This window comes from Onychomys torridus, chromosome 14 (genome assembly GCF_903995425.1).
Source record: "Onychomys torridus chromosome 14, mOncTor1.1, whole genome shotgun sequence".
NCBI classification, from domain to species: domain Eukaryota; kingdom Metazoa; phylum Chordata; class Mammalia; order Rodentia; family Cricetidae; genus Onychomys; species Onychomys torridus.
In genome coordinates, this window is record NC_050456.1 from 53,315,339 (window position 1) to 53,336,859 (window position 21,521).

Sequence of the window (21,521 nt, forward strand, 5' to 3'; positions counted from 1 at the left end):
AGACAAACCAAGCCCCTGCAACCAAGCATCATCTTTAATGAAGACTTCTAAAGAACAAGAACCAAGAGCTGACCACAGAGAAGCAGCTAATCAGAGCTCAGTTTCTGCTGCAGAACACCTCTCAGCCAGTGTTTGGACACTGGAGAGTTTGGTCACTATTGCTGAAGAATCGGGGCTGAGGGCACTATGGAGACTCAGGAGACTGACTGGCCAGGTGCACGGGACTCAGGAGGCACGCACTTAAGAGACCAGGAACCTGTAGAGGTAACACCCCCAGCTAGAGGGGAGTCTCTTGGAGGCCATCCTTCACAGTGGATCCATACCCCTGGGTCAAGTTAGCTGACATCCCTAAGCAACCTCCTCCCATCCCTACTGACTTTAATCCAACAGCAAACAGCAGTGGAGACTACTCTATGTCACTCCAGTCTCCCGCTCCCTTCTGAGGCCTCAACAAAGGCCATCGAGGGGCGAGAACTCGAGCTCTCAAGAGGAGGGTCGCAGACACGTTTTTGGAGGTCAGAGGCATCAAACAGCAGTCTTGAAATTCTGTTCATCTTGGCACTGGTTCAATTTCAGGTCTGATTTCTCTTCTGCGTCTTCCCCTGCCTGCAGCCACGGCCTCTCACCCCACACAGACTCAGCGTGTCAGAGTTTAGCCTTTGATGGCCACCGGGATCTCCCAGCAGAAGAGCTTTTGCTTTTTGTCATCCAGAAGTTCCCATTTCACCACGAGCTTTATCTGGAACAAGAAAAGGAAGTGGGAAAAATGAATCCGGGACCCGATTTATCACCATCAATCCGAATTCTTTCTTTTTAAGTCATATCATCATGAAGCCCGGTTAGGATATGGCTACTATCGTTGGCCTTAACTCTGAAGAGTAAACCAAGTTATAGCAATGGTGTTATCTAACCCAGTCCGGTCTGTCAATGTAATTTCTCAAGGGTAACATTTCTTCCCTCTCTCCTCTTCTTTCTGTTTAAATTATTTTCTAAATTGTATTTTATGTGTATGAACGGTTGCCGGAATGTATGCATGTACATTACTTGTATTCCTGGTACCGGACTCACAGATGGTTGTGAGCTGCTTCTTGGTGCTGGGAATCGAACCCCGGGTCCTCTGCAGGGGCAGCTAGTGCTCTTAACCACTGAACCATCTCTCTAGCTCCTCCTTTAAGTTTTCTTTTTCTCTTTTTAATAAAAATAATGTCTTTATTTTTAATTTTATGTGCACTGATGTTTTGCCTGCATGTATGTCTGTGTAAGGGTGTTGGATCCCCTGGAACTGGAGTTACAGACAGTTGTGAGCTGCCATGTGGGTGGTGGGAATTGAACTTGTGATTTTCACCACTGAGCCATCTCTTCAGCCCCTTTCTTCTTCTTTTTTAAAGATATAGTCTTCATAGGTAACCCAGATTAGCTTTGAACTTACTATGTAGTAGCCCTAAATTTGTAGTAATCCCCTGACTTCAGCCCCCTGAATCCTGGGATTTTAGGTGGACCACCAGACCTGGCTATCAAATGTAGTTCTAAAACCCTTCTCTTCTTTCCTATTTTCTTCCCGCCCTCCATTTGTCAAAACAGAGTTTTTATTACACAGCTTTAGCTGACCTAGGACTTGGCTATGTAGCTAGCTAGCTCAGGCTGGCCTCAAACTCTTGGTCCTCCGTTTCTGCCTCCTGAGCGCTGAGGTTCCAAGTGCACACTACTGACTTTAATCTTAGATCACAGGCATGTAAACAGAGCCTTCAAAAATAATAGTTTAAAAAAATAGTTTTACATTTAAGCCAGACGGTGGTGGCAGTGGTGGCACACGCTTTTAATCCCAGCACTCGGGAGGCAGAGGCAGGCGGATCTCTGTGAGTTCGAGGCCAGCCTGGTCTATAGAGTGAGATCCAGGACAGGCTCCAAAGCTACACAGAGAAACCCTGTCTCTAAAACACAAAAACAAAGCAAACAACAACAACAAAATTTAAATAGCTTCTCACTTATTTGACAAACTTCCATAGGCTTTTCCCCCTGAACTGTGAAAACAGAAAATAAAAGCTCTTAGATTCTTCAGTGTAAAGAGACTTTCTTGTTAGCTAGAAATAAAAAATGCCAAAGCACAAAGGATGGTCCAAAGCCATGGTGCTCAGCCTGTGAGTTGTGACCTTTGGGGTGGAGGGTCAAGCAACCCTTTCACAGGGGTCATCTATGACCACTGGAAAATGGATATTTACGTTGTGACAGCAAAATGACAGTTATGAAGTAGCAATGAAAATAATTTGATGGTTGGGAGTCACTACAACATGAGGAACTGTATTAAAAGGGTCGCAGCATTAGGAAGGTTGAGAACCACTGGTCCAAAGGCATGTGTAATTGGATAATTTAAAGGACAACCACATTGTGTAGCAACGGAGTTTAAGTTAACTTCCCTGAACTGCCCTCCCCGCCCCCACCCCATTGGCCTCCTCTCCTCTCCCAGACGGGCCTGGAACTCTGAACTGTATAGCCCAGGCATGTCAATGCTGCCTGAGCTTTTCAACTGCCCGGAGTGCACATGAGCAGGCACAGCTCTTATCCTAAGCTGATTTCGGAGTATAGATCTCATCTGAGACCGCGACTGTGGCTCGCTCCATTCCAACCATGAGCTGTGTGGTTGTGACTGTTGGTTTCCTGAGACGCAGTCTCACTTCTGCATCCCAGGCAGCCTGGAACTCTGGAACATGCCTGTGATCTAAGATTAAAGTCAGTAGTGTGCACTTGGAACCTCAGCGCTCAGGAGGCAGAAATGGAGGACCAAGAGTTTGAGGCCAGCCTGAGCTACATCACTAGATAGTCTAGGCTGGCCTTCAACCCATAGCAACCCTGCCTACGCCTTCCAAGTGTTGAGCACCATGTGCATGCAGTGCCCTAGGAGACCAGAAGAGGGCGTTGGGGATTCGGTCCACAAAAAGGGCATTCTTGGGTCCCTCAGGCCTCTTCAGCTTCACCGGAACTGGAGCCATGAGCAGGGTCACACAGCAGCTGGGAATGGACTTGGGTACTTAGAAGAGCAGCAAGTACTCCTTAACTACTGAGCTATCTCTCTGGCCACCCACTTCTAATTCTAATAAAGTAGTTAGTTATTTATGGGGGAAAAGCAATTACTTCCTCCATCTTTATCTCGATTCCTCTCTACCGGTGACTACTTCGGCCTGCAGAAAAGTAGACATTCTGCCCGTCATTAGTACCACCACTGTTTGGCACTGCGAGTGTCTTCACAGTGTAAGGCTCAAGGAACAGTACCATGCACAATCCTGAGAACCTGACTTTGTTTTCAGGACTTGCATATGCTACTATTTAACTTGTATAAACTAACAGCTTAAGCTGTTTTTCAAACGAAATGCAAAGTACCTACTGGGGGTCAGGTTCTGCCTGTTAACTGGACTATGAACTAGCTAGCCATCTACAAATCTTTACTGTCTCCAACAATCCTTAAACCAGGGGTTCTCACCCTTCCTAATGCTGTGACACTTTAATACAGTTCCTCGTGTTGTGGTGACCCCTCCAACCATAAAATTCTTTTCATTGCTACTTCATAACTGCAATTTTGCTACTGTTGTGAACTGTAATGTAAATACTGTGTTTTCCAGTGGTCTTAGGCGACCCCTGTGAATGGGCTGTTTAACCCCAAAGGGGTCAAGACCCACATGTCGAAAACTACTGCCTTAAACACAGACTGCTGGTAGCTTTCTTAGAATGTCTGTTACTTGTTACGCTTTTCTAGAAAAGATTGCACATGGATTCTACGTGGCTTCCTAAAAAAACAAAAACAAAGACAAAACTCCTGCCGAGACGGTGACACAGGCCTGTAATGGCAGCCCTTGGGAGGCTGAGGCAGTTGTTTGCCTCAACACAAACGAACAATTCCAGAATAAAACAACGAAGTAGCTCTTTACTTATGGGAAAAGAGCAATTGCATTCCGTAGTCCACTTTTCTCAAGATTCCTACCTGAGGGGGAGACCACCCCAGCACTGCCTGCGGGACAGGAAGTAGGTATGGCAGGACTGTGGGCAGACGGAACATCAATCACTCCAAGGAAATGCTACTGTGGCGCTAAGGGCTCCCGCTCTTTCGTCAAGAGCATGGAGAATCCAGGACCCTGAAGATGCTGTCAAGAAAACTTAGACCTTTTACTATTTGCTAGCTGGCTAAAATTGTTTAACCCTGCACAGGCTTTGGACTTGGAAGCCCTGCCTCTAAATCTAACCACTAGGACTTCCTGGTAGAGCAAACTTGAACTCGGTCTGTAGTACATAACATCAGAGGCTTACAGTTCTTCACTTACAAGCCAGAAATAATAACACCACTCCACAGGGAGCTCCTGGGGATTCAGTCCACAAAAAGGGCATTCTCGGGTCCCTTTTCCAGAAATGACAGGCCCTTTGGCCCAGTCCCTGCTTCTTACTCCCAGCCTCTGATGTCTGACCCAGCCCCAGGGCCTCTGTTCCAACAAGGTCAGCGTCACTTACAGAGGGGTATTCATTCTTCACTGGCAGTTTATTCAGGTAGTTGTAGACCTTGTCTTTCTGGATGGGGCAGCTGATCCCACACTTACAGCCGTCAGGTTCAGGAATAGGGAAGAAGACTGGAAGCCCTGCCAGGATGCCGTATACTGAGGCGGAGCTGTTCTCAGACTGAGTGCCTAGGAAGACAGAGTGCAAGACCGGTGAAGGATTGTGGACCTGCAAATTCTAAGGCAAGTCATCAAATATTCTCAAAGGCTGGATGGCTGCCGCAGCAGATCAGAGTCTCTTTCTTCTGGCATCTCCATCTTTGTGGGTCACCTGTGGCACCTAGCCCTGGTGTACAAGGTGGGAGGAGCATGCTCCCCATCAAGGGAATCAGGCTACCTGGACAAATAACCTTATCTACCAGGACTGCTGACCTCTGTCAGTGTGCACTGCGTGTTTTAAATGTCACAGGCTAGCTGGGCAGTGACAGGTAATCTTTTAGGTACTGTGTACCATTAAAAGAGACCGTCATTCCTTGGTCCCCTCTAGCCTCTACACAGAAAGGAGGAGGGATAAAATTATTATCAGATTAGGGCAACTAGTTATTACAGTTTCTCAGGCAGGAGTGAAGAGATTCTAAAGAGGCCACTGTGCTCATCCCTCTGACTACAGGCTGTTGAGACAACGTGCCCCACCCCAAGGAATTGGAACGCCCCCTGGAATTCTCGCAAAAGAAGGAATTTGCCATGCCAGAAGGTCACAGGGCTCTGATAACTTGAGACAGGTCAGGGCTGAGCTAACGATGTATCACACCTTGACCAGGAACGCATACCTCTTGCCTTCTATCTGAACCTCACCCACCTCGACCTGTTAGCAACCACGAAGAGCTCGAAGCCTCTTGATCAGTTCCTCTTCCCACAGTGACCACATCCAGCGAGTTCCCTTTCTCCGTACTTCACTCTTAACCGTCTTTTTAATTAGAGTATCAAGGACGAGGCTGGGCCTCCCCTGTCAGGCTGCCAGGGCCCAGACCTGTACCCCAAGACCTCCAGTAATGTTATACGCTGTTGTGGTATTCTGGAGATCCAGGGCACTGGCTGTATTTCATTCTTTTAATTTTTAAATAACAATTTTTTAAAAAGCCTAAAATCCATGTAGTGAGTGGGGGAAGGGTGTGAACATGTTACAGCATAGGTGTAGAGGTCAGAGGACAACACTCAGGAGTCAGCTTTCTCCTTCCACTGTGTGGATTCTGGGCTCAACTCCAGGCTGTAAGGTTTGGCAACAGGCACCTTTAGCTGTAAGTCATCTCATGAGCTCTTAATTTTACTTTTTAAAATTAATTTATTTTTATTTTCATGTGCATTGATTTTGCCTGCATTAACATCTAAATGAAGATGCCAGATCCCCTGAAACTGGAGTTATAGACAGTTGTGAGCTGCCGTGTGGGTGCTGGGAACTGAACCTGGGTCCTCTGCAAGAGCAGCCAGTGCTCTTAACTGCTGATCCATCTCTCCAGCCCCTTAATTTTATTTTTTTAAAACAAATTAGTCAGCATCTTGATCAAACTATTACTTTTCATGATAAACAAAACAGCTGAAGAAAAGTGTACATTAAAAACCCTTCATGGGGACTGGCGAGATGGCTCAGTGGTTAAGAGCACCGACTGCTCTTCCAGAGGTCCTGAGTTCAATTCCCAGCAAACACATGGCTGTTCACAACCACCTGTAATGAGATCTAGCGCCCTCTTCTGGCCTGCAGGGACACATGCAGACAGAGCACTGTATACATAATAAATAAATAAATCTTTAACCCTTCACGGGGGCAGAGGGTACTGGAGAGTAAGTCTGTCAGGTAAGAACACTAGTTACTCTTCTGGATGACCCAGGTTCGATTCTCAGCACCTACATGGTAGATTACCACCATCCATAACTCCAACTCTAGGAGATCCAACACGCTCTCCTGACTTCTGTGAACACCAGGCTTGCACATGTGCACGTACATATATGCTGGCAAAAACCTTATATGCATAAATCTAAAAGTAAAAACTAAAAACCAAAGACAAAAAAACAATCACAAAACAGAACAACAACAAAACAACAAAACAAAAACCAAAAAACCACCCCACAAACCCCCATCACAGGAACACTTTCCATAGGACAGAAATGAAAATAACCTGTTCCACAATTAGTCACAGACACAGTCCAGAAACACGAGAAATGTCTGAACCATGTCATCTTGGGAGCGGGCCCTGCCTGCCACTGTACTCTCTGAGCTCCCAACTGTTGTAGCCTGTGGCTTCCCCATCACTTCCTCGGCTTCTCCTCTCCTGCTAAGCTTTGTTTGCTGGCAGTAACTAGAACCTTCTGCCACAGATCGCTACTGTGGAACCAGCATCATCAGCTGGGTTTTGTAAAGGTTTAGCTAAGTACATTTACCACTCCAGGAGCTAGAGCTGCTGCCTCCAAAGTCACCCCCCCACCCCCTGTCGTTGATCCCACATTTGAAGACAGATTGTGGTAATTGCCAAAATCACCACAACGTCCACCACCTCCAAAATGGCTTCCATGACTAGCAAATCCACTATAGCTCTCCCCACAGCCATCATATATATATATACTGCCACCACTGGAGCCACCATGACCACTAAAGTTTCCTCTGTACCTAAACTGTCATTACCACTAACACCACCTCAGACCACCACCCAAGTTCCCAGAACCGCTCTGCCTTCTTCGGCTGGATGAAGCGCTAGCTATTTCTTGCTTCCACGGGGTTATTCTTACTTTACAGGGTGGGGTTCTGAATGGGGTTCTTATCTGCAGTCATGGTTGTTAAAGGTGACAAAACAAAGCTCCTCTTTTTCTCCCTGCCCATCATGATGTCACTCACTGCAGCCTCAGAGGGGATGCACTGCGGTGTCTTCTTCGATATCAACGAAGACCTGTCTCATGGGTGAGTGGGACCTGCTCTTTCAGGATACTCTCTTCTCACAGCTCTTTGGTTCCACAACACTTCCAGACACTTTATGTGGCCCTGTAGTCATGGCTGTACCAACCTCCTCCACCATGGTGTAGTGATAATTACAAAGACCCAGAGTGCTTGGTGTTTGGGTGAGTGTTCTCTCTTGCTCAAAATGGCCCTTCAATTGTACTGAAACTCAGAACTAGAAAAGAGAGCTTCGGGTTGGGATTTAGCTCTGTGGTAGAGCGCTTGTCTAGCAAGCCCAAGGCCCTGAGTTCGGTTCCCTGCTTGGGGAGTAGTTGGGGGAGCTTCTGCAGTGGTTGGGGCTCCTTAGGAAACTTTTACTTTTTTTTTTTTTTTTTTAAGATAGGGTTTCTTTACCTAGCTCTGGCTATCCTGGAACTCACTGTGTAGAGCAGGCTGGCCTCTGTAGATCCTCTAGCCTCTGCCTCCTGAGTGCTGGGATTAAATCCTGTGCACCCGGATAGGAGACCCTTTCTAAGACATGCTGTCAGAGAAACGACAGCCTCTGACAGCCTCCAGCCATGCTTCCTCAGCTCCGGTATAATATTAGCGGGACCAGCCTTAATATTATACATCCCAGGGGCTCAGGAGAGAGAACTACTAACGGTGAGGACTATTTTTGGGAAATAGAATCTCAGCACACCGAGCTCGTCAGTCCATTCACTTTAATTCATCATCCGTCTCTAGCTTTACAGTTATATACCCAAACAATCACAATCCTCTCCTCCACCCAGGTCACCTGGCCTGAATTCCTGTGTGGTCATAAAGGCAGGTAAGAGTTTCCTCAGGCAGTGATTGTCAGGCTTCCAGGGTCAAATGGAGGGGAGATAAGAATCACACAGAGGGGCAGTAATTGTTAATTATCATTTGCAACCCAAAAGGGAAATGACTAATGAATTAACTAAAGACTAAATATGAGTAATATCAAAGAAGAGGGATCTTATGTGCTCAACTATAATCTTAAATGTGATGGTAGAAAATGTTAAAAATCTATAGGTTGCTAGGTCAATGGGAGAAAATAAAACTGCCTTCTTTTTTCCTGTAGCTATCTGCCGTTTTTCTGCAGGGTGGGAGAAAGTGTGCTCAGTTGCTAGGCAACCTGTGTACAGCTAAATGCCTCTGGTGATAGTTAAAGGGAGATCTGGAACTGGAGGTAAGATTTGGGAAAGGAGGAAGTTAAGCTTAATTGGCACATCCGCCAAGCCTTCTCAAACAGGTGGCCTGGATGCTTAAGTCTGTTCTTAGAGAGTACAGAGGTATCTCTGATGAGGTACTTTCCTGCATCTGGGGATGGACCTGGCCGGATGCTGCCAATGATAATTACAGGGAGGCTTGAATTGGGGTTCTGGCTGAGTATAGCTGTTAGTGCACAGGTTAAATATTCCTAGAAGTGGTTAGGTAAGGAGTTAAAGGTCTATAAAGTTAGTAAGGCTGTAAGAAAGGAGGGTCCAAGCTGAATTGTGCAAAGCTATTACTTAATGTCCACCTGATCTAGGCGGTATCCCTTTGTGGAATTTACCTTAAATCAGGAGACTTTCATGTGGGCTGTTATCACTGTTAGTCCTTGAAAGTGGCTAAGGGAGATATCTGATTCCAGAGGAAGCCTTTCCTGAGGCTGTTCTCCAAATACCTTGAATGTGTATGTCCAGCGAGCGATCAGTCCACACAGTTAGCCCTTCTTAGGGAAAAGTCAATTGGGAAAACTATGAAGGCATACACGATTGTCATAACAGAAGACAGCTGATATATAACGAGCCAAGTAACACCAAAACCTCCTTGGAATTTGGCTTCCTCTGGAGGTATTCATTGATCCCTTCAGGTAGTGGCTTTGCCATAACCAGCTGAGTTCTTATGATATATTCCCGCGGCCTGCAGCACACAGAAAGCGGTCCTTAAACTTTTTGTGTAAGAACATGTGCGAGTGTCTGTGTGTGAACACACGCCTGAGGTTGCCTCAAGATGCCTTGCGCCTTGTTTTTTGAGACCGGCTTCCTACTGGCCCAGAACTTACTGATTTGGCCAGGTTGGCCGCAAGTGAGCCTTGGGGATTACCTGTTTCCACCTTCCCATTGCTGGGGCTATGAGCCTGTTGCCAGGACAACCGTTCCCGGCATTTTACACGGCTTCTGAAGATCCATCTGAGGTCTCTGCGTTTGTATGGCAAGCATGTTACTGACTGAGCTATCTCTCTAGCCCTCAATTTAAAAAAAAAAATTTTAATTGGGCATGGTGGCTCCTGCCTTTAATCCCAGCACTAGGGAGGAAGAGGTACGGGATCTCTGTTAGTTTAAGGCTGGCCTGGTCTATATAGTGAGTTCCAGGCCAATTAAGGCTACACGTGAGACCCTGTCTTTGAAAAACAGAAAGACAAATTTTTTTTCTGGCTATCCTTGAACTCACTCTACAGACCAGGCTGGCTTCGGACCCACAGAAGGATATTGCTATTTAGTCCAGGCTAGCTTTGAATTCTCTTGCTCTATAGTGTTGTGACTATAGGCATCAGCTACTACACGTGGCTGTTTCCTTCTTTCTGTGTGGAGTGGACACGGCTTTCACTTACAAGGCTCTGTGTGTGTGTGTGTGTGTGTGTGTGTGTGTGTGTGTGTGTGTGTATAGGGTGGGCATGGCTTTCACTTACAATGCCATGTGTGTATCCACAGGAGCATATGCAGGAGACCAGAGGGGGACACCCTGAGTTCTGCCCTTTTACTCTCTGATTCTCAAAGATAAATCACCGAGATAAAGTCTCTCACTGTGCTGGCTGTCTTCTGTCAACTTGATACACACACACTAGAGTCATCTGAAAGCGGGAGAACCTCAGTTGAGAAAATGTCTCCGTAAGATCCAGATGTAGGGCATTTCTTAGTGATTGATGGGGGAGGACCCAGCCTACTGTGGGTGGTGCCATCCCTGGGCTGCTGGTCCTGGATTCTATAAGAAAGCAGGCTGAACAAGGCATGGGGAGCAAGCCAGTGAGCAGCACCCCTCCAAGGCCTCTGCATCAGCTCCTGACTCCAGGTTCCTGCCCTGTTTGAGTTCCTGTCCTGACTTCCATCAATAATAAACAGTGATGTGGAAGGGTAAGCTGAATAAACCCTTTCCTCCCCAACTTGCTTTTTGGTCATGTGTTTCGTTTCAGCAAAAGAAACCCTAAGACACTCACTAAACTGGAGCTAGGCTGGTGGCCAGCAAGGGCCCCCACTCCCTACCATCCTCCAGCCTCTGGACTCATAGCAAGGGACTTATAGGCACGTGTACAGCCACACCCAGCATTTTATGTGGGTGCTGGGATGTGAATTCAGGTCCTCATGTTTGTGCGATAAGTGCTCTTACGCAACTGAGCCATCTCGTCTCCCCGGCCTCTTTATTTATTTATTTTTTTAACAAACAAGCAGAGAGAGGGGATAGGGAGGATTAAGAAAGAAAGCAGAGAGCTCATTCTCTGAGCTTTGAAGCAAGCAGTGCTGAGAACTCTGAGTTCTAGATAGTTCATGGGAGAGTAAACAAAGGAAGCGCTGAAGACCGCTGCTCTGTCCAGAAGAAGCATTTTATACTTGTCTAGATTCTTTAAACGTTTAAAAATTTTATTTTCATTTATGTTTATGTGTGTGTACGTGCACATATGTGTGGCTGCCTGTGCAAGCCTGGCGAGGGGCACTGGATGGCCTGGAGCTGGGGTTCCAGGTGGTTGTGAGCTGCCATGTGGGTGCTGGGAATCCAACTTAGGTCTTCTTCAAGAGCAGCGATCTCTCTTAACTACTGAGCCATCTCTACCTGGTGCACAACCTCTGCCTTTAAAGTGTGTGTGTGTGTGTGTGTGTGTGTGTGTGTGTATGTGTGTGTGTGTAGTGTGGAACAATGCATTTGTAGGAATTAGTTCTCTCCTTTGACCATGTGGGTTCTAGAGACTGAACTTAAGTATCCAGCTTGGTGACAAGTGCCTTACCCACAGAGCCATTTCACACACGCCCTCTCTTCCCTTTTGAGATAAGGCCTTTTGTGGATCAAACCACCCTTTCACAGGGGTTGCATATCAGACATCCTGAATATCAGCTATTACAATTCATAACAGTAGCAAAATTACTGTAATGAAACAGCAACAAAAATAATTTTTTTTTTTTTTGGTTTTTAGAGACAGGGTTTCTCTGTGTAGTTTTGTGCCTTTCCTGGAACTCGCTCTGTAGACCAGGCTGGCCTCGAACTCACAGAGATCCAGATGCCTCTTCCTCCCGAGTGCTGGGATTACATGCATGCGCCACCACTGCCCAGCCAAAAATAATTGCAAGGTGGTGGTGGGGTCACCACAACATGAGGAACTGTATTAAAGGGTCGCAGCGTTAAGGAAGGGTGAGAACCACTGAGATGAGGTCTCTCCATGTGGCTGTGGCAAGCCTGGGATTTCCTATAATATGAGGCTGCTCCTGGGCTCATGATTCTTCCCCTGCAGCCTGGCTTGAAAGAACACTATGCAGGATGTTAGGATGTCTGTCTGTCCTTTCTCGCTGTCGCTGTCTCGGTCAGGTCTCCAGAGCTGCACTGGACACAGCAGGAGCCCAGGATGAGAAAGGGTGTCTCAAGACACAGTTGTGGCCCTGGGGTTTCCTGCTGGGAGACAGCAGACTGCTACCCTGGCTTCAGAGAGACTCTCTCCCAGTTCTGACTCACAGCTAAGTCGGCACAGCTCCCAGCTTTTACGACATCCTTTCTATACGTTGTGAAACTACTCCGTGTTTTTTCCCTCCTCCCTACTTCTAGCCAGAACTGTAAGTTAAATGTGCTCCCTTTGATCAATCCATCCTCCAGGTTTTTCAGAATGGGACAAGTAATGGAGAGTTATGGACCCAGATTCTGTCCTGTCCAGCAAAACAGTGAATTCTAGCTTTGTGCAGGTCAGAGAGGAGGCTGACAAATTCTTGGCAGCCAAGCCATGGTCCTCTGCATTCTCATGCTCATTTCAACGCCTCCCATTTCTATTATGGTTCGGCATGAATTGGAGGTAAAGTCACATTTACTCACTGCTAATGAAGGTGACATTGACGCTGTAAGACTGGCCTTTCTGTAGCTCACAGGGCTGGTTGGGACATGGACTCACATTCACTTCCTTTGTAACTCCCACCGTAGAGCCTGCAAAAAAAGAAAAGTGAATTTGAATAGGAGGGAAGATATATCACTGAGGCTGACAGCGCCTCTCCTCTCTCAGTGTACTTGATTTTCCTCTGACTGGCAAGAGTTTGGGGTTGGGGAGAAGCCTCAAAAGGTAAACAAAGCACTTGCTGCACAGCATGAGGGCCTGAGTTTGCATCCTCAGAACCTGCATAAAGCTGGGTGTGGCCGTGTGCATTTACAACCCCAGTGTTCTTACAGAGGCATGGAGGTAGAGAAAGGTAACCCTGTAAGCTTTCTAGCCAGCTAGCCCGTGGGATGCAGCCAGCTTAGTGGCGAAGAAACCCTATTTCAAACAAGGCAGAGGCAAGGACCCACATCTGAGACTTCCTCTCATCTCCACATGTGCATGTACATCATATACGCACCTCTCTCTCTCTCACACACTCTCTCTCTCTCTCTCTCTCTCTCTCTCTCTCTCTCTCTCTCACACACACACACACACACACACACAATAAAGCAAAAGTCAAGAATCTTGGTACTGCTAAAATCGATCCTATAAACTGAATGAGAAGCCAGTTGATTTCTTGGCAAAGAGAACACTAATTTATCTAATTAAGAAATATAGTGAGACCATGTTCACACAACACTGTATTAAAAAAAAGTCAGGCATGGTGGCACACACCTTTAATCCCGGCATTTGGGAGGCAGAGGCAGATGGATCTTTCTGAGTTCCAGGAAAGCCAGGGCTACACAGAGAAACTGTCTCAAAAAAAAACCAACCAAACAAACAAACAAAAACAACAAAAAAACAAAAAAGTAAAAAATAAACAACAAATACACAAAAATTCTAAAAGCTCCTAGATTCTTGTCTTGCTTTTCCTTTCTCCCCCTTGTCTTTTTTGTGGGGGTACTTGGGGACCGGACTCAGGGATCTTCATATCTTGTCTTAAATTCCTTTTTTAAAAAAATTCATTTATTGTATGTGTACATGCATATGTGCCACAGTGCATTTGTGAAGGTCAGGGGCAGGCAGATCTCTGAGTGTGAGGCCAGCCTGGTCTACAGATTGAGTTCTGGGATAGTCAAGGCTACAAGAAGAAACCCTGTCTCAAAACAAAAACAAACAAACAAAAAAGAAATAGACAGTTATATTAGTGGTCTGGGTTAGTTGGCCAAACTTGGTTTTTTAAATCAGTGGTACCTAAAACCCACTGTCTTATGAGTGAGTGGCTTATAGAATTTAACCACTGTCTCAATCCTCAATAGAGGGTTGGTCCTAAAAGAGGAAACAGTTCCCTCAAGAGCGGGAGGACCGTCCCTTAAAGCTGAAGTTCTCCATAGTACTTCTGCTTTCCTGTCGGTCACATTTTCCGGGGCAGGATCTAAGAGGATCACTCACAGTCATGAAGTACTCTGGCTCTAACAGGCTCGATCTCCAATCCTAAGTCATCAACCTTGACTTTTCCCAGAAGCAAGCAGAGGAGGAGCAAGCCAGAGGTCAAGACCCTTATAGCTTCAACAGACACTCAGGGCCCGGCAGGGACCAGGTTGGTCAGTACATGCAGTGCTTGGCCAGCTAAGGCGGGAAGCGCACAGTTTGAGGCCAGCCTTGTTTCAAACAAAGAAAAAATAAACTTAGGTCCCAAGCAGGGCTGATTCACCCAGTCAAGATAGAAGCAAGACCAGCTACATTAACAGGTACAGTAACCCTTCTAGCAGAAGAGAATGTATTTGAAAGAAATCTATCAGACCACTCAAACAATGGACCCCAGTGGCTTGGACCAGGGGCAGTGTGACACGTTGGTGCCAGCCAGATAAGAGACCTGCTTCCCTAGGAAGAGATTTCACGGTTCTGACAACTTGTCAGACCACCTTGCAGGACAGACCGGAGCCAACTACCTTATTATTCATATCTCCTGACCTCCATTTCAATATGAACCTCTTATGAGTACCCTGAAGATCGATGAGTGGTTCCTTTGTATGTTCTTTGGAACATGGCCACACTGAATAATGTCCTTTCTAGGCTTTTCAATATTACTTGCTTTTTTAAAAAAAATTTTTTAAAAGGTCCATTTGATTATTTGGAGGCACGGCTTATCTGTGTAGCTTTGGCTGTCCTGGAACTCACTCTGTAGACCAGGCTAGCCTCTAACTCAAGAGATCTGCCTGCCTCTGCCTCCCAAGTGCCGAGACTAAAGGCGCGTGCCGCGCCACCACCACCACCACCACCTGGCTAGGTTTTTTATTTTCTGTGTGTGAATGTGTTGCCTACACATAGGTACCCATGAAGGATAGAAGAGGACATTGGATCCCCTGGAACTGGAGTTATGGATGGTTGTGAGCCACCAAGAGGGTGCCAGGAACTGAACCTGAATCCTCTGGAAGAGCAACAGAGTACCCTGAGCCACTGAGCCATACCTCAGAGGGGTGGCCAGGGCCCAGGCTTTTATTCTACATACTCCTTCTCCCTGAAACAGTACCAGTTACCAGTTACGAGTACTCCACCCTAGATTTCTTTTCCTCTCCAGGGAAATTACTCGGCTAAGGGCTGCACAGTTGCTGGAAATAATATACTTGTAAATACTACTTATGTTTAAAAAAAATAATGGTCAGGCCGGGCGGTGGTGGCGCACGCCTTTAATCCCAGCACTCAGGAGGCAGAGGCAGGTGGAACTCTGTGAGTTCGAGGCCAGCCTGGTCTATAGAGTGAGTTCCAGGAAGGGTGCAAAACTGCACAGAGAAACCTGTCTCAAAAAAACAAAAAACAAAACAAACAAACAAAAAAGGGTCAAAAACGCGAAGGTAATTCAAGCCGCCGCCACTGGACGGCAGGATGGGAGAGAATGAGCACAGGAGTGCCTGTGACAGGCAGGGGGACAGTACTTTTCAGCTACTGGAACTGAGGGGCAGACTTAGGCCTGTCACCTGGGTTTGGAGTCTCACCAGCTAAACTTCTTACTGCACAGCCTCAAGGCAAGATACCACCTGGGGCTGCCCTGAGGGTAGTGAGCCCACACGGCCTCAGATCTGGAGCAAGCCGTACCACTAAAATCATTGACTGTAACCACCATTATTTCTGGATTCGGTCCAGGAACTGAAACAGCTGCTCCTGGGTGGGGGAAGCAAGGCCTCCTCTGGCATGAAAGCTAAGCTTCTCACCTTAAACACACTTCACGGACAACAGTAACGTTTACAGCCAACAGTATGGACTCTGGTCACAAGTTGTGGCTACATGGCCTGCCATGTAGTTTCCACGTTAGCTTAGAACTGGTCACGGAGAACATGAAATGACAAAGCGAATGCGCTTGACTTTCTCTACCTGGGCTCGCCCTCGGCTTGGAAGGCTCCCTTGAAATTCCCTCTATCATCATACCCGATCGATGAGCTAGTCCCCTTGGGGTCTGTAAGTGACACTTTGCAGTCCCTATCTCCCAGCTTGCTCACACAGTGTCCACGCTCTTGGCGCCCTCTCACTGCATCCCATGATGGGCGGTCAGGAAAAATAAAGTTGAAAATATGATGCTCCTGTGGCAAGGCTTCAGTGTCCAGCTCTACCCGCCTCTTCAAAGTTGGGTCATGTGACTTCACAGGATCAAACACAGTAAAGGGTACTTACAGTTCTTTTGTGTGGTTTTTTTCCCCCCACCCCATCCCCTGACAAGAGGTTCCGGGATTTCAAATGTCAATAGAACAAACCCCTCAGTTCCCACTGCAAATATTGCATAAGCTAGCTTCTAGGTCTCACTTGAGTTAATTCCACCCCAGGAGAAGGTAGGCGCAAAGTGGAATGCAAAATCTTTTCATCGGGTGCTAAAATTTTTACCTTGTATTTTCTAATTTAAAAAATCTGTCATGGGAACCCCTCTTTCTTTTAAGTTCTTTATGTCTGAGAGTAAAAGTACCTGCTACCAAGGCTGACAACCTGAGTTCAATTCCTGGAACGCACGCAGAGGAAGAGGAGATACGATTCCTATGCGTTGTCTTCTGACCTTTACATGTGTGCTGTGCATGTGTGGGTCCACCTACATACATACACACAAATAAATAAAATGCGAAAAACAAGTTCTTCCCAGAGGTAGGTATCTGTCCTTTAAAAAAAGAAGGAGAAGAAGAAGAGAAAGTAGGCATGGAGGAACATGACTTAGATCCCAGCATTTCTTTCTTTTCTATTTTTTTTTTTTCTCGAGACAGGTTTCTCTGTGTTGTTTGGTACCTGTCCTGGATCTTGCTCTGTAGCCCAGGCTGGCCCCAAACTCACAGAGATCCACTTGGCTCTGCCTCTCGAGTGCGGGGATTAAAGGCGTGCGCCACCACCGCTCGGCTGATCCCAGCATTTCTTAATGTAGAGGCAGGCAGATCTTGGTGAGTTCAGGCTGGTCTACAAAGCTGTTTCAAACAAACAGAAACCAACTACAACAGGCACTGGTGAGATGGTTCAGGGGTTAAGAGCACTGACTGCTCTTCCAGAGGTCCTGAGTTCAATTCCCAGCAACCACGTGGAGGTTCACAACCATCTCTAGTGGGATCTGATGCCCTCTTCTGAAATAAAAATGTACAGATAGAGCACTCCCATACATAAAACAAATAAATACAATAAAAAAAAATACTGAAGGCCAAAATGGCTCAGAGACTTATCAATCAACCTCTTGCTTCGCTGTAGGATTTTAGACACGGCAGTCTATGTGCTCTGGTTTCCTTCCTGTGAAACAGATGTTGAAGGATGAGTTAATAAAATTAGTACAGTGCCTTCATCCAAGTGTTGGTCCTAAGGCTGCCAAAGGACAGGTGGAAGGGAATATCTCTGTGGATAAAGTGCTTGTCTTGCAAGCAGAAGACCTGAGTTCAATTTCCAGAATACACAGAAAATGCCACGTAGAGGAGGTACACGCCTTTAATCCCAGCACTTGGGAAGCAGAGGCAGCCTGGTCTGCAGGGCGAGTTGCAGGACAGCCAGAGCTACAGAGAAACCCTATCTCAAACAAACAAACAAACAAACAAACAAACAAACAAGGCCCGCATGGCAGCTCACACATGGAGGACCACAGAGCTCCCTGTCTAGCCATTCTAGACTAATTGGTGAGCCCCAGGCCAGTGAGAGCCACTGGCTCGAAAGAAGTGGGTGGCCATGTCTCTAAAGAAGTAGATGGTGTTCCTGATGATGATACCTGAGGGGCTGTACTCTGGCTGCCACATGCTTGGGTACACATGAACACACACATATTAAAAATAGAATAAGAATGTAAGAAGTTTAACAGGGGAAAAGGCCACTTTCAGCTAGTCTCCTAGTTTAGTGAAATGGCATCTGTGAGGTACTACCAGGCAGCGGGCCTTATTAATCAATCCAGTTCCACACGCACACCTTTGCTTTTGCCTGAACAGGAGGTTTGATAACATCTTAGAAAAAGTACTAATTCCCTCATTTACTTTTCCAGTTAAGTATTTATTGAGTTGTTATTGAGTATTGTCTGGATACTGGCTACAAAGAAGCATACTTAACTCGGTTCCCCATTCAATGGTGTGACTTTAGGAAGGCTAACTTAACCTACCCCACCCCACAGCCTCAATTAGGGTTATCTGAGTGTGTGCCTGTGCCTCTGAGTGCTGGTACCAGAGGCATTGGACTCCCTGGATTTGGAGTTATAGGCAGTTCTGAGCTACCCGATGTGGATGCTGGGAATTGAACTCTAATCTTCTGGTACAGTAGGCACTCTTAACCACTGAGCCATCTCTCCAACCCGACCTAATAACTCTTTAATTCAATGATTCACTGTGATCTCCATGCTTCTTTCCCTCCTGCTCACGTATTTTATAAAATCAGTTTCTGTCTTTCACTTATCACTACGCCTTTCCAACTCTACTTGCCACCCCACCCCCAATTGCATAGGCTTGACTGGATGAACTCAAGATTTCTACCCTCTGTTGTATTTTTTTTTTTTTTAACAGAGTCCCGCGGCGCGTTGGGAGGAAGTTAGGTGTCCTATCTCTCGAAATACGAGTTTTATAGGAGACACAGACCAAGAATCACGAAATTCATTGGCCCAAATGAAACCCTACTTTGTAAATGATGAGAACTGATTTCTGTCTTGTCAGCAAGAGAAAGGAAGACAAAAAAAGCTTAATTGACCAAACTGAGTGAGACTGCTTCATACCCCTCCTCCCCCCCCCCCCCCCCCCCCCCCCCGAGTAATCTTCAAACGAACAAAGGGGAAAGCTAGGAGAAGATACAAGGAGAAAATCAAAAGGAATTCTCTGCCCATCCCCTCAATCTGTGTTGGATGCAGACTTGCTGTCGACCCTATTGTTTTTTTTATGGTCCTATTACATTGCCCAGGCTAGCCATGAATTCGCAACCTTCTGGTCTTCATCCCGTCGAGTGCTGCGACTACATGCCGGCTTGGTTGATGTCCACCCAACGAACTTTTAGAGGTTCATCTTTTAGTGTGGCGATCATCTCAAAACACGCGTTGAAAGGAGAATCAAAGTTGTGCGGGGATGGGGGGGGGGGGAAAGGGGTGTTAAGTTTCATCAAGGCTGGTGATACCTTCGGACTGAACCCGTCCCGTTCCACCCTGGGTCCGCGGCTGAGTTTCCACGTTCTACGAACCCGCCCCAATCCAGCCCCCGGGTCTCCTCGAGTGGGCTCAGGGCTCACCGCAGTCCTTGAAGTGCAGGGGCTCGGCCTGGATGGCGGCGACGAGCGCCAGCAGCAGGATCGTGGCGGCCAGGAAACGCATCGTGGATAAGAAGGCTCCGCAATCTAGGAAGGAAAATGCAGCTGCGGCAGTCACAAGATAAACTTGTCACGGCGGACCGAGGGAGGAGCCGGGTCAGGCCACTTGCGACCAGTAACCAGCGAAGGCCCGCCCGCGCCCCGCCCGGGGCTCCGGGGCGCTTGGCCAGCAGCTTGCCCTTTATCTCCGCCCATCTCTTCCGCTCCCAGGCACGGCCCGCAGAGATCCCGCTCTTCCTTGCCTGCGTCCCACTCTATTGGTACCGCCCCGCGTTGGCAATTGGAAGCACTTTCAGCCAATCAAAGCCCTCTTGTCTCATTATCCAATAGGCACACTTAGGGGCGGAGACTCAGTGCAACCCCGCCCCTGCCCCATCTCCCCGCCTCCCGAAACCGAGGCCAAGGCGGGGATTTGGACCATGCTAGGGGCGGAGCTTACGGGGCAAGATGGCAGCCGCCAGGTCCTTGTCCCTAACGGCCGCGGCGTTCAGGGCGGTCATTCCCTGGCGCCGGGGCAGGTACCAAGGGTGGGAGGTCACTTAGGAAGGGTGTTGGGTTCTGCGCCTCCAGGATAGATGGGAGACTAAAGTTCACGGGGGAGGTGAAGGTTTGGCAGTTCCGATGACGGTGTCGCCGGGTGTGGGTGCGAGACAGCCATAGAGGCTCATCGGGTGCCACTTTGGCCCCGGGACTCATCCTCCTTCTGCACATCGCAGGCTCCTCGCGTCCTCTCCCGGACTTTGGACCCGGTGGGAAGCGACGTCCTCCATTCCAGAGGCTGGCGAGGGACAGATCCGCCTCACGGACAGCTGCGTCCAGGTAGGAGGCCGGTCGCAGGGCGGCGGCGGTGCCCGGGAGGGCCCTAAAAGAGTTCCCTTTCATCCACCCCTTTATCACCGCTTGCCTGGCGTTCTTGATCCCCTTTCCTACATTTCAGAGGCTTCTGGAAATCACCGAAGGGTCAGAATTCCTCAGGCTGCAAGTGGAGGGAGGTGGATGCTCCGGATTCCAATACAAATTTTCACTGGATACAGTTATTAACCCCGACGACAGGCAAGGAGGACGGACGGGTCGCTAGAGGCAGTATAAGAGGGATATAAGTGACCCCAGTTTAAGATAAGCTTTTATTCCACACTTAAAAGCGTTTAAGGATGTTCAACACCAACCACCCTCCCCATCCTGTGAGGATACAGCAAAGATTTGTCCTCTTGTTTCAAAATAAGGACATTGGCTTACTTAGAGTCCATTGGGTAGAGAGAGGATAGACTAGATTCAGGCCAAGTCCCTAACTATTTCTCCTATTCCTCACATTGAGTCTTTTTGCTTCAGGTAAAGTCAGCACCTGAAAGAAGTCCTAAGCAATATTTCATGTCTTGGAGAACAGGATGAGCACCTGTGGCCTCAGGGTGTTGGGTTCCTGGCGTTTGTGATATTCGTCATTAATGCTTCTCTCTTGTCTTTACAGGGTATTTGAACAGGGTGGGGCAAGAGTGGTGGTTGATCGTGATAGCTTGGCCTTCGTGAAAGGGGCCCAGGTGGACTTCAGCCAAGAACTCATCCGAAGCTCATTTCAAGTGTTGAATAACCCCCAAGCCCAGCAAGGCTGCTCCTGTGGGTCATCCTTCTCCATCAAAATCTGACACAGTGACAGATGACCTTGGGATTGCCACCAGTTGTACCAGTATGAAAAACCTGGGAACAGAATTCTGGAGATTTCTTTCTTATCATGTCCCATTCTCACTTTATTTAATTTAATCCAGGAGCATTTTATTTTACCACTATTAATTATGGAACATGAAGCTTTTACTCTTGGCCACAACACTCTTCCCTTCCCCGGCACAATGTTAAGGCCAAGGCCAAATGCTGTTACCTCAACTTTAATCACTGGTTGGAACCCAGTATAATCTGTAGCACCTCCAAGACTCCAAAGTTTGGAGTTAACGTCTCTACCTTCAGAATTGTTTGTATATATGTGTATAGCTATGTATAAAGCATCATCTTAAACTATTCCTTATTGTGTTTTCAATCAGGATCACAGTTTGGGTAGCTTGAACACCAGTAACCAGAATGAATTAGAAAGGCAAATGCAATATTCTCTCCCTTCCATCTACCCTTCTTTCCTTCCTTCTTTCTTTCAACAGGGTCTTATAGGTAGCCCTGGTTCTGAACTCTCCATTTCCCTGCCTCAGCCTTTGAGACATGTCACTACCAGGCCTGGTTCATT

At 47.2% G+C, this 21,521-nt stretch overlaps 2 protein-coding genes across 2 annotated transcripts; one reads left to right on the forward strand and one right to left on the reverse strand.

Annotated features, from left to right (window-relative positions):
• Positions 1-13: 13 nt before the first annotated feature.
• Positions 14-19,526, reverse strand: Npc2 (NPC intracellular cholesterol transporter 2). The gene is made up of 4 exons (XM_036206561.1): positions 19,220-19,526; positions 12,478-12,585; positions 4,495-4,667; positions 14-739 (listed from the first exon to the last, which is right to left on the reverse strand). The coding sequence occupies exons 1-4, from the start codon at positions 19,299-19,301 to the stop codon at positions 653-655; spliced, it is 450 nt and encodes a 149-aa protein (XP_036062454.1). The 5' UTR covers positions 19,302-19,526; the 3' UTR covers positions 14-652.
• Positions 19,527-19,697: 171 nt separating this feature from the next.
• On the forward strand, positions 19,698-21,306 carry Isca2 (iron-sulfur cluster assembly 2). Its single transcript, XM_036206188.1, has 4 exons — positions 19,698-19,815; positions 20,014-20,116; positions 20,235-20,350; positions 20,763-21,306. The coding sequence occupies exons 1-4, from the start codon at positions 19,745-19,747 to the stop codon at positions 20,935-20,937; spliced, it is 465 nt and encodes a 154-aa protein (XP_036062081.1). The 5' UTR covers positions 19,698-19,744; the 3' UTR covers positions 20,938-21,306.
• Positions 21,307-21,521: the final 215 nt, after the last annotated feature.